Source organism: Castor canadensis, chromosome 10, assembly GCF_047511655.1.
Source record: "Castor canadensis chromosome 10, mCasCan1.hap1v2, whole genome shotgun sequence".
Taxonomy (NCBI): Eukaryota; Metazoa; Chordata; class Mammalia; order Rodentia; family Castoridae; genus Castor; species Castor canadensis.
Window position 1 is genome coordinate 13,544,308 of NC_133395.1, and position 12,789 is coordinate 13,557,096.

General features: G+C 36.4%; 1 protein-coding gene across 11 annotated transcripts in view; it reads right to left on the minus strand.

Annotated features, from left to right (window-relative positions):
• Window positions 1-1,659: 1,659 nt before the first annotated feature.
• The window catches only part of Mbnl2 (muscleblind like splicing regulator 2), a 144,232-nt gene continuing 133,102 nt past the window's right edge, over window positions 1,660-12,789 (minus strand). For all 11 annotated transcript variants that reach the window (XM_074043107.1, XM_074043113.1, XM_074043114.1 and 8 more), the window contains one exon: window positions 1,660-4,478. In XM_074043107.1, the coding sequence (XP_073899208.1) occupies window positions 4,351-4,478 (128 nt within the window). In that variant the 3' untranslated portion in view covers window positions 1,660-4,350. The remainder of the gene's footprint in view (window positions 4,479-12,789) is intronic.

Consider the following 12,789-nt stretch of genomic DNA (forward strand, 5'->3'; position numbering starts at 1 on the left):
CAAAAAAATAGATGTCATTTTTAAAAATTATCTCAAGTTTAAGATGCATTTTTGATTTTGATATAGTACCATAAAAAGTCAGTCTACTGATGAAATTACACTTCATAAAACCAGATGAAGTTTTTTAAGTATAGTTTGTTTTTGGTATTTACTTAAAATGACAACTTGCTCTCTAAACTTGGCACTTTGAACTTTATATTAACAGAGGATTTCTTTGTGAGAAGTGGCTGATGGATAGGTTTTCTTTTGTGTTACAATAAAAAAAAAAAGCTCATCCAAATATGTAGGAAATTTAAAAATAGACTCACAAAATGTTCAAGTGCTGTTATCTTGGAAATCCTGATGGGACGAGCACCTTTGTTTGTATTTAGCTGATCTGAGGAATGCCTGTGTTTTCTAACTTTATGAAGGAGACCATAAGCACTCAGAAGGCCTGAAGTTTTAAATCTACCATGAGAAAAATTCCTGCTGTGGCCCATAGAGGAGGTGACTTCTGCCAAACCCAGTGTGACAAGGAACGTTCCTACCTGCTTAGTTTGAATACAGTTCATCCCCTCCAAAACTCACATTGAAATTTAATTTGCCAATATAACAGAACTGAGAGAAGTGGGATTTGTAGGAGGTGACTGACCATTCGGTAGGATTCATGCTGTTCTCCATGGACTGCTGATCATCGTGGACGCCAGGGGGTTCTCACTCCGGCAGGATTAGACTCCTTCTGTGGGGGAAGGCTGTTAGGAAGTGTGCTGCTCTCTTGTTGCATTTTGTCTCTTTTGCCCATGCATACTTGCCCTTCCACTTTTTGTCATCGTTGAACCTGCATGAAGCGCTCGCCAGAAGGCAAGTTCCTAACAGTGCCATGGTCTTCCCATTCTTCAGAACAGTGAACCAAAATAAACCTTTCTACCTTATTAATCACCCACTCTCAGGTATTGTGCTATAGCAACAGAAAATGATTGAGACACCAGTCAGGAGGTCAATGGCATCTTCCTTGAGAAATACCCTGGGTCTCAAGGGCTCAGGAAGGAAATTGGGCTCCTTTTGTCCAAACCCCACTTCTTAGGAGAAGAATGGCGACTGAAGATGCAGCAAGGATAGGGTACCCGTTCTATCCTTGGTGCACAAGGCTAGACCTCTGCGTGGAGCAGAACTCATCTTTCTGCCTCTCTCTGCAGCTTCGGGCCTAAGTCATGCTCACACGTAAGTTCTTACTGAAGTCCACATTACAGGTTAATGGACACTTTCTTGTATGTTAATGAAACTGATATCCCCTTCCCCTTCACTTATTGGTGCTTGTGTTTTCTCATCATCAATCACATCATGAAGAAGATTTATTTTTAGGGTTAAATTTAAAGATTACTAAAAATATTTTTGGTGGTACTGGGATTTGAATTCAGGGCCTCAAGCTTGTTAGGCAGGAATTCTACCACTTGAACCTCGCTCCCAGCCCTTAAAAATACTTCAGAAATGACCATTTTAAATTACTTTTCTTGCTATGAAAAAGCCAAAACCCAAAGAAAAACCATCCATCTCACATTTGAAGTTTGGTCTCCTTTGCAGTCATCAAACAGTATTTATGTGAATGGAAAAACCTTTTTGTTTAGCTAATTATCAATCTGTCTAAAACACCACCAACAAAAAAGAAGGCAGACCGTACAATCCTTTTAAATGCTTCTTTTATTTCATTGGTTGTACATTGGGTGAGTGAACTGAGTATTACAACCAAACATAGAATTGATACAAATTAGATTCCTGTTTACACTGTAAGATAATGAATGAGGGAATTCTTGAAGTGTTACAGAAAGATTTAGTAGAAATGTTACCAGTGGTATATGGCTGAAATAATATTTCTGTGAAGTGCTGTTATACCCTGAAAACCAAGAGTGAAATGGAGTTCCCGTGTAAGTGGACAGTTAGTCTCTTCACTACAGTGTTTGTTGAGTTGATAGCTGCATGTCTTGGATATTGGTGATTTTGTATTTTGTAATTAAACAAAGCATTTAAGATTTATTCATCATAGTCAGACTTCTGAATATAAACAAACTTTTGGCAAATAATATTTATACAGAAAAATAGTTTTAGATCCTCTCAAATCCCAGAATTATTCTATAAAATTACATTATAAATAAATAAAAAGCAAAATCTGTTGTACACACATTTGTACATCTATGCATTTGCCTTGCCTCCTCCCTGTTGTAAATGGCATTTGTGACTCTGTGCATATTATATTATAATTGCAATTCTGGAAAATGGATATCATAGTAAAAAATACAGTCATCTATATTTGCTGGGGGTACAGGTGATGTGTTTGATTCTCCATCATTAAAGGGCTGAAAATAGTTGTGTGCTAATAATTTTAAAAATTAAAATAATGAAATGAAAGAAAAAAAGGCAATGTTACAACAATTAGTCTACAAAAATATTTCAATGATTCCCATAATTTACCTTTTAGTAATGTATACTATGTTTTCAATGAGTTTAAATGAAAAAAATAAAGAAAAATAAAAAGGAAACAAGTTTGAGTGTTTTAGGCAAGTTGTAGCATAACTACATTGTTATAGCTGAGAAAATTACAAATATCAATAATACATAAAGATGAAGCGACCAAAGTAATACAAGTTAGATACAATACCCTTCCACAAATGAAAACAAATGCAACGATGCAAGCACTACGTAAGATTACACTTAGAATGTGATTTTCTTTTGATAGGGTTATCAGATCTACACTATAAGAGAAATAGATAATAATTAGACTTTGACTAACAGGAATTAAAATGCAGATTTCATTTTTTCTCAAACAAAAAAATGATATGGTTGATGCGTCTAGTTTTCAGAGTTGGTGATGATGTCAAAATTTAAAATATTTTACATTCAATCTCAAAAGTCAAAATACTTCAATCACTAAAATGTTCACAAAGAAAATGGATGTTTTAAACAATTACACATAATACCCATTTATAACAGCTGTTTTCTTTCTTAAACAATAATTTAAAAACTATGTAGGTACTGTATAGGCTATATGCAACATATAAAATGTGAAATATGAAATATTTGGTACGATAGTGCTTAAAATAAACTTTAAAACAAACTTTCTGAACAAAATTTAATTGTATCGCTATTACCTTGAAGATCAACCAAGTATTTAAAAAAGTAAACAACATTAAAATATGTTTCATCCATATATAGTATATATATATGTATGTGTTTATATAATATGTATGTACTTGTATTAAAGTTTTTTATACTTTTGAGACATAAAATATGCTTTAAGGTGAAAGAATTAAAAGAACTATTTTTTTTCCATGCTGTAGTTAGTTACAACCCTTTAATCCAACGTTTGAAATGCAAAACAGTAATGGATTTTTTAAAAAGTGAAACTACCTACTTTTGTGTTTACATAGTCATTTAAAGTCACAGTTGAATTTGCAGTGACTAAACTCAAGCTTACTTAAATTAGAATATTATACAGACCTCCTCACCTACAAGTTCCTGGTTTGACTACGTTTTAGTTTAGAAGAGTTATTCTGTAACAGGCAACTGGATGGTGAGTTTGCAAAGACTAATTCCTTAGATTAGAGTGTTGGCATGAGCCTCTCTCATTCTTGTCAAGCTGGATGAAGTCTGGCAAAATCTAGGCACTTCTACAAAGTCTCTCTTATAAAACAACTTTAAAAATATACTTGTAAAATAATACCTTCAAGACTTTGTTGGGTGGGGTATGAAGCTCATACCGTGCAAAGTTTCTTTTTCAATCTAGTTAATGTTATTCTAGAATCACACGATTCTAGATCGTGTGGCATCTCCAGGCAAACCAAATCCCACACTTTGATGTGTCCCCAGTACTTGTGCTTAAACTTCCATTCAAATTTTAGACCTGCAGAGCAGGTGTCTTTTTTTCTTTTCTTTTTTTTTTTTTTACTTCACTTCTCATCTTTGCTGCAGCGTTCATCTGGTCAAGAAGTGAAACATACCCTTTGATCCAAGGAGGAAATGAAATGACAGTGATTGGAGTTAGAATTGAACCTACCCTCGGAGTAGGTTTTTTAAACTAATGCTAATTGTTTATTGCTAAATTTTGAAATAATCTGAGTCGAAATGAGTGCATTGGCTGGACATTCTGCATCAGCTATAGTTATGGAGCTAGGACAATATTCCTAGGACAGAAACTATGTTTAGAAACCCTTTAAAAGTACACTTTATCCTTTGTGTCTTTAACCATCACAGCTGGTCTCAGGTAGCTAACTACTGTAGGTTGGAATATACTAAGCATACCGTATTTAATACTCATATATAATATAGCAGCACTAGCTTCTTAGAGTTGTGGTCTGTCCAGAAGAACTAAATCTTTATTTAGCATGCAGTTTGTGGCAATTCTATTGGGGAGGAAACAGGATAGTATGTACAGTAACAATGTTTAGTTATTCTCAATGCAGAGTCTTGGCATTCCACTCCCGTTCTGTTGATTATTTCAGAATTATCTGTTAAAGAAAAAGACGAGCATGAATTAGACCTCCTTCTGCGAGAGAAAATAACGTTTCAAGCTTTGCTCTTTGAAAACAGACATTTGAAAGTAGAAACTTTTTTCAGTTTCTTATCATTTGGATGCAATTATAACTTTGCAAAATCCTTACCCTTCATACTGAAAATCTACACTTAAACACTTCTGCTATATGGCCACTGAAAAGGAGGATGACTCAAATGCAGTGTTTTCTGTGACAGCATACATGTGGCCAGGAGGTCTGTTTAGATCTTATTTTCTTTTTGAAAAATTTGGCTTTATATCTTTTTGCGGTGTGTTTATGTTACTGCCTACCTAATATTTGCTGTGGTGGTCAAAAGTCCAAGTACAGGATTTGTACAAACTTATAAAGCTGTTTGTAAGCTTAAATATAAATATTTTAAATTTCTAATAAATCAGATATTATTTACCTGTTCACTTATAATACAAAGATATATTCCTATTGAAAGTAATGTTGTTCCCAAGACATAACAACAACCACTTTCAAATTTAGGGTATGTTTAAATGTCACATATTAAAGTGAAAAAGGGGTAACAATCTAATCGACCAGGTAAAACATCTTTAATAACTCCAAAAGCACAGATAAGGCTATGCTATCAAATGCAATCTGTACTCCTTGCAATTTGATCTCCAAGTTTATTTACAACTCCGTGCCTTTGCAAAGGAGAGGGGGTTTGGCCTGTGTGATTAGTCCATTAGATAGATGTCAAGCTCAAATGCCAAGTTTTTAACCTATTCCAAGAAAAACATTTATTTTTTGCAAAATGCTTTGATGTTAATTAAACTTTGTATAATTAACAAACAAATTACTTACTTATTCAATGGCCAAGAGTCTTTGTTTAGGAAGTAACTGATAAAAATTCTGTATGGGCTTATGCCCTCACAACATTAGAAGTTTCATTTCTACAAACAATTTATTATACCCTTATGTCAGAATTTGCACAGAGATACTTTTTCCTTTTGAGTGAGTTCTCTAGTTTATATAGATTGAACAGTTTTAGTACAGTCAAATGGTTTCTCCCACAATATAAATATGCACATTCTTTATTTTACAGAGACATACTGATGTATATAGAATTGATCAAAATAGAAGAACTTACATTAAACATTCATATTAAAGGGAAGTTCAAAACTTTAGCTATAGAGATCATTCTTTGTTTTCTAAAAAAATTCTTGGAACTGAAAGTTAATTGAGAAAATAACATTCCTTGCTTCATATATTGATAGATACGAACAAAACTAATGTATAATTTTTATATGTAAGTACCATCATAGTAGCTAGTATTTAAACACTATTATCATTAAATATGAGCATTGCAATTAGGAAATATTTATATTCTCCAAGTGGTGAGTTTATAATTCCATTTTTGGATTTACAAGTTTGATTATTAAACAGGAGTTTTCCTAACTTCATCCTGGAGCTTTTGTGCTATTGTAAGTTCTTCATACAAGAATGTAGCCTATGACATCAAATCATGTGTGGCTTTCTATTTTCTTTTATTTAGCTATATTTATGGAAAAAATCTTGTAGTTTCTTAAATTGATATATAATAGTGCATATTTTGGACTATATTTACATTCTTGTTTATTAACTGAAATCAAAATGCCCAATAGAATGAAATTCCCAACCTGGAAAGAAAAGTACCCTACAGAAAGCCCAGCAATGGGAAAATTAGACTTTGCATTACAGAAATTAGTTACAACAGTGCTTTGAACTTGCATATGACAAAGAGACATATATGACCACCAAGTTAAGTTGGACTAGAAATCTGTTCTGAAGTTAACTAAGAGTATTACTTAGGCTCACCTCGATTGCTTTTCCCCTTTGCCTCAGCCTACCCACGAGTCAACATATAGATAAAGACAGATGAAAATGAGCCCTGATGCCGTTGGCCTTTTGGCCATCACTGCTGTGTGGACTGAGGCCAGAAAACTCTGGTTACCGTAGACCGTGTCTTTGGCTGTTTTGTAGAATATTTATGCAGTATGAAATGAACCACACTCTTGGCAGCTGTGAACTTTAAAAAGTTCAAACAATTTGATCTTAAGAGTTGGGAAAGCTTTGGGCATTTCTCCTTATACTTTTCCCTTTGGGGTGGCAATATTTTTCTTCAACATATCACTTATTTTCACGTTTCTTCCTAAGAACTATGGCTTGTTGGTACAGTTGCAATTAAGTGCACTCTGAGATACAATACGAGAATCCAAATAAAGAACAGTTGCCAACTGATACTACTTATTTAACTATTGCCTCTTTGATAAATGCTGAGGTTCACAGGTAGCGGTCGTAGGGTCCCAGGGGAGCATGTGATGGCCCAGGCTGGAAGACTACCATCAGGCCATGGCTGGTGGGAAAAGGAGGCCCAAGTGAGTGTGTATGGTGGTGGTAGAGGGAGTGCTGTGAGGGCAAGAGGGCTCTTCTGTCTAGTTTTTAATCTGCCCTTTTTTAACACAGATTATATTTTTAATGGACACTAAAGAAACATAATTTAAGACAAACAGGCACATTTTGGTTTTTTCCTGCTTCCTCTCCTCAGAGCTTTTTTTTTTTTTTTAATAAACTTTGTCAATCTTCATTGCATTTTTGTACTTAAGAGGACTGAAGTCTTCAGAAGGTAACTGAATATTTCAGTATAAATGCCAAACATATGTTCTTAAAATACCAGGCTTATCTGTAACCCTAGCACATAGACTACACAGCTAATATGGACAAACCTTAACCTTGAACTTGTCCATTTAATAAATGGTTAAAAACATAGATTAAAGAGAGGTCAATAGAGCACCTTTCCTGCCTCGGATTGGGTCTAAATTGAGGCTGATATCCAGAGTTCCTGACTCAGCTGCCAAGGCACTCCCATCCATGCGTTCTTGGAAGGGCAACTGAAAACTTTCATGAGGTTTGCAAAGGTGTGTGTATAAGTCAGAGAAACAGCTAGCATGCTGGGTCTCCAAAAAATCTCTCAAGCATCAATGTTTTGGTTTGAATTCTCATTTATATTCCCTTGATTTTCATAGGCTCTGAGAATTTCTACCAGAGCCCTATAAGCTAAGTATGAACTGTAGTTCTATTTTGTGGTTATGGAAGGCCACACAACAACTTTCATTGTCTTGTACAAGCCAGAGCTCTGCTTGCTCTAGCAGGTGAAGCCCCTTTAGAGCATGGAGTTAGTGGTCTGAGATGGGACCCATGGAAGCTGTGGTTATAAAAAGCTTGTTTGTACCTCTTACCATGCCAACTGAGAAGGGTGCTCAAAGGAACCCTGTGAGCTTGGGAATCAGGGAAGGGGCCTGGAGAAAACAGAGCTTGGTACACTTGATGGGAGACAGCAGGGACTGTCTGGAGGAGTCAGATCGGTAGATACTGCTGGCCTGAGTGCTCAACCACATCCTACCCAGGCACCTTCCCATGGATGCTAAAAACATGTCTGCTCACAGCAACAGAACACCCTATCCAACCTTAGCTTCAGCTGCTGAGAAACCTTGGCTTAAGAAGTTATGACAGTAGAAAGGAAATCACCTGGATTGAACAGGATGCATTTCTATTTATCTTCCTGATGCAAGTAGTGTTTTATGTAACAGAGAAGCATGACTGGAGAAGGAAGTTAAATTCTTAACTAAGATTCTAGCCAATCTTGTATGGTGAATCAAAATTCTGAACTGCATGCATTTTTTCAATTACTTTTTCCATTAAAAGGAGAACACACAAAAATGAGAATAGCTGATGCCACAAAATCTGTGATTGTACTTTTTAAAACAAAGACACACTCGATCTCAAACCAGCAGTGCCTTCAGAAATTTTTAAGTGGCCCTCTAGTTTTAACAGAGTATTTGTGATGCAAATACATCAGTTGGTTGCAACAAAGTCTACTTATTGATAAGGAAAGGAAATCATACTAAATGAATGAAACGATCTCCCCTAAGCAGCTGGATTTATGAATCTGATGGTTTTGCTCACCATGCATCCTTAAGTGATCTCTGTGTGAACCTAGTTCCTAATAACGCTATGTTTATTATTGGAGACTGGGCATGAATGGTTCCCAGGAGCATCAAATGTGTTATGAGTAGTCATTTAATAATTCCTGTATCTTTGGTGATGTGCTCATCATTGACTCACAGCCAATGTCAGTGAAGCTTATTAAGAAGTGGTCTAGGTTAGGTATCCACTAAATACTGAGCCTCTGGGGCCAGGTGAAATGCATATAAATGAGTAGGCTAGGAGAGAGTGCCAAATGCTACCTGCAAATATTCAGGCTGTAAATTGCTTAACCTTCTGTTCTCCAAAAGAAGCTGTAATTCCAGCAATCAATTCACATTATAGAAAACAATTCTGTAGGGGTCACATATATCTTTGAGCCGAGTTGAGTTATGAACTGCTGCATTCATCTGCCTCACTTCCTTGAAGGAGACTGCCACCAAGTCTGGATTGCTGCTTCCTGAGCTGAGCGTCAGCCTAGGTTGTAGCAGGATCCGGGAGGCAGCCGTGGGGAGACTGAGAAGGATCAGGACAGGAGGTCTGCTGGAAAATCAATCCTGCAACTTTCAGAGTTGGGTTTCACTCTAAGGAATAGAGCTCTTGACCAACAGACACCCTCTACCTACAAAGCAAACATGGTCATTTCTCACTGGACTGAGTCACCAGTTAGGAAATATGCATGTCGTCCTGTCTCTTCCCTAATGATGATGGATTTAGGCTAAGTCATCCATCACTTGAAAAAGAGCTGATCAGGGTGCGAAATGCACTTAGTTGAAAGCAAAACAGTCTGTGCAGAAATTGAAACACTGATCTTGAACTTACCAGCACCATGAACTATAGCTAGCCAGTCTTCATGAAGGAGAGTGTAAAAGAAGCCAAAGTAATGCTTGACCTCTGAGCTATCCCCTTGCCCCGCTATTTTTCTTCATCCCGGTTTTCTTTTCCATGCTCTGTGGCACATGCCTGTTCCATTTTTACTTCTCTTCCTTTGCAATGTGCCCTCTTTCCATCTCTCCACTGTTTGACTTTCTTCCCATTTTTTCCCTACTTCCCCACACCTCTTCTCCATGGCAGCCACTACTGTCTGAGGTTCCCTGATCTTGTCTGAGGGGTGAAACCTGTGGACTATTTTGGGTGAAGCAAAATTGAACATAGGCAAAAGGACATTTGTACATTTTTGGCTCCAAATAATTTGACATTTAGTCATAGTATGAATTACTGAAGTCAAAGAAAATGTCACATGTCTCTTGGTGAACACATGGTTTCAGATAGAGTAATTAATTAAGGCAATTATAATTACGTACATCAAAAAAATGTACATTTTCAAGCACATTTTGGGGCCTATTTTCTGACTATCAACTCTAATTGAATAAGAAACTCAGAGATAATTAGTACTGTAAGGAAGGACACCTTGCAATACCATTCAGAGGATAGGCAATGTTGTAGCATATTTGACTGCTTTTCAAATGCATTTTTATTTATACAGAAAAGGTACATACTAGGCTCCTGGGAGAAAATTCTCAAATATGACCTACAAAGGTGCAAACTGGGGCTGGTTGGAATAGTCATAATATTTAATAGCACCACAAAGAGAAGTTTTTTCAGAATTATCGTTCTGCCTTATGTTGTTAATACAAAGCTCACATCGAAAATTCTTTATTTCAATGACATTATTTTGTTGATGATTCATTTGTCCAATATTTCCTACTCTGTTATATTTGAACAGGTTTTATATACATTCTAATATATGAAAAGCTTTCATTTAAAATATTAGTGATTAAGGTTTACATGAAAAGCAATAACATCAGTTTCACTGAGAGTTCTACTGACCAGGGTCCACACTGACCACTTTATTATCTGGATAAAATCCATAATTGGAAATTCCTGACTTGAAGAAGATTCCACTCTTCATGAGTTCATGTCATGTGCTGAAACACCTAGACTTTGTATAACACTAAGACTTTGATCACGGCCTGCTTCTTCACTCCAGCCCCAGCCTGTCTCAAATCCAACTTCTCTGAGGATTGTTTCTGTTGCTTTCACACTAAGATAGGAATCTAGTCCTCAGATGATCTAAAAACCAAGGCCACTGCGGAGTGACTTTTTAAGGGAGATGGGAGGTCAGGAAGTATATTTCTGAAAGTAGCTTCAGATTTCTGAACCAGATATAATTCACATAAAAAACCAAAACAATAGACTTTATGTTTTATTGAATGTCATATAAGTGAAATAAATAGATCTGTGTCCTGTAATGTGGTTGGTTGGAATGAAGGGTTTTGGATCCACCTAGAGAGGAGTCATCTCTGACTTACTTGCACCAGACAAAAGTCTCTGCAGGATGGTCCACTACCCAGGCAGAAAGTGTTCACAGAAGTAGGCTTGTCCACTATTATTAAACCTTCCTACAGGGCTGGGAGCCCCCTTTTCTCCTCATGCCACCTTCTGTCTGCCCTTCAAAGGTAGGGTTGCAGGGCTGGCCCATCCACAGAGAGGAAAGGAAGTGAGAATAATGGGAAGTTCTTTGGGTTCCACTCAGAGTTAGGACCCTTCTCCTTCCTCAACCCCAGCTTTATCTTCCCTCATCTTGAGGGATACTGGGGTCATTTCCTTTGATTTCACACGGAAACTATCTTCCAGACCATTTCATCCCAGAGTGGCTTTGTTTTGCTTATAAGATATAAATGAGGAAGAAGGTAAAGAATCTGAGAGGCAGGACTTTTTATTCTTGGCCTTATCCCTTGGTGTTAGAGAAGTGTTTAAAACAAAACATCTTCAAGAGTGTTGTATGTTTATTCAGAAAGAGAGGAGCTATGTTTGCTTAGCAGCTGCCAGAGAAGAAAAAAAAATACATAATCCTGGATTGAAAAGGCCACATGAGAGCCAGGCAAACCCTAGCATCACAGAAAATGAGAAAGAGGGTGGTGTGAATGGGTTTGGTGGCTACCAGGAAGAAGTCCCAGATTTTATATTCCTAGTTTACTTCTGAAATGCTTGACTCCATGCTGTACTTTACATTCCTACTCTACAAAGCAGCCCTGGCAAACATTTTAATTATGGAATTAACTGTGGATCATCACTTCTCTACTCAGGCAGGTAGAAGAGAGGAAGGAATCTTCTCCCACACTCTGGAAATTTAGGTTAGGCAAGTGCTTTGATATCTTTCCTGAATCACAAAGGCAAGGAAACACTCATGAACATGGATGGTGTCTTGTCCTTACACAGTGTTATCCATGAAGAATGTCATGAGTGTTAAACAAAGTGACAGAGTAAAGGGCCTGTGATAGTTAAGATTTGCAAAGCACTTTCAAAACTGAACTCACCTAAAGTTCCCCTGGTTGGTAGCGTTCAATTCACTGAAAGGACATTGTGCAGAGTCTGTCTTTTAAAAATCACCTTCCTGTGCATGTTTTCAATACTTCTTTGTGTAGGCCAAACTGGAGAGCTAACCCTCTCTATAGGAAAACTGAGTTTGAAACCATGTGACCACGGAACTTTGAACTGTCTGTATTGAAGAAGGCTAAATTCCTCAACTATATCAAGAAACACTATATAATATTTGGGTTGCACTAATTAAGAAAATATTCTAAAGTGTTTAGAATATTTACAGTGAGATATATAGAAGCTGAGATTAAACAGGCTTCTCACATCTGACGTAGCTTCTCTGAAGTGGGCATCCTGACATAGAGGTGGAATCCAAGGAAACTTTGTTTATATCTTTAAAAGCCAGTTCATTGTAACATAAGTTAAGACCAACTTTGTTATGTAAAAACACAACATTTTCCCCGTGTTTATTTTTGTTTATAGTTATTTTTAGACATCAAGATATTTTAAGTCTTTTTAAAGGATATGAATTGCCAATTCAGGAATGAAAAATAAATAAACATTTTTAGATATGCAAAGTATCCAAGAAAAATTAAATGAAAGCAACAATGAGGAATTTAAAAAAATCAGTGCATGCAGCAACTGCAAAGCAATTTCAAAAATAATTATTTACATAATATGGGTTTTTTTTTTTCCCAATATGGGATTTTACTCACAGTGATAGAAAAAAACTCACAGCACTGGTCAATGCCCTGCTTTTGTAAGCACTACCACTGTGCTAGAGTTAGAATCCCTGGCACATTTTTACTGCACTATCTCTTGTAACGGTGGAGAAGAATATATAATTCAGCCTTGTAAGAACTGGCTTTTAAGACACCAAAGAAAAACGAATGTTAAAATTTAGTAAAAGGAAGAGTAAGATTAATGTTATCATGTACCAGGCATAGAAGTATGTCTTTGTGTATTGTAACCATCT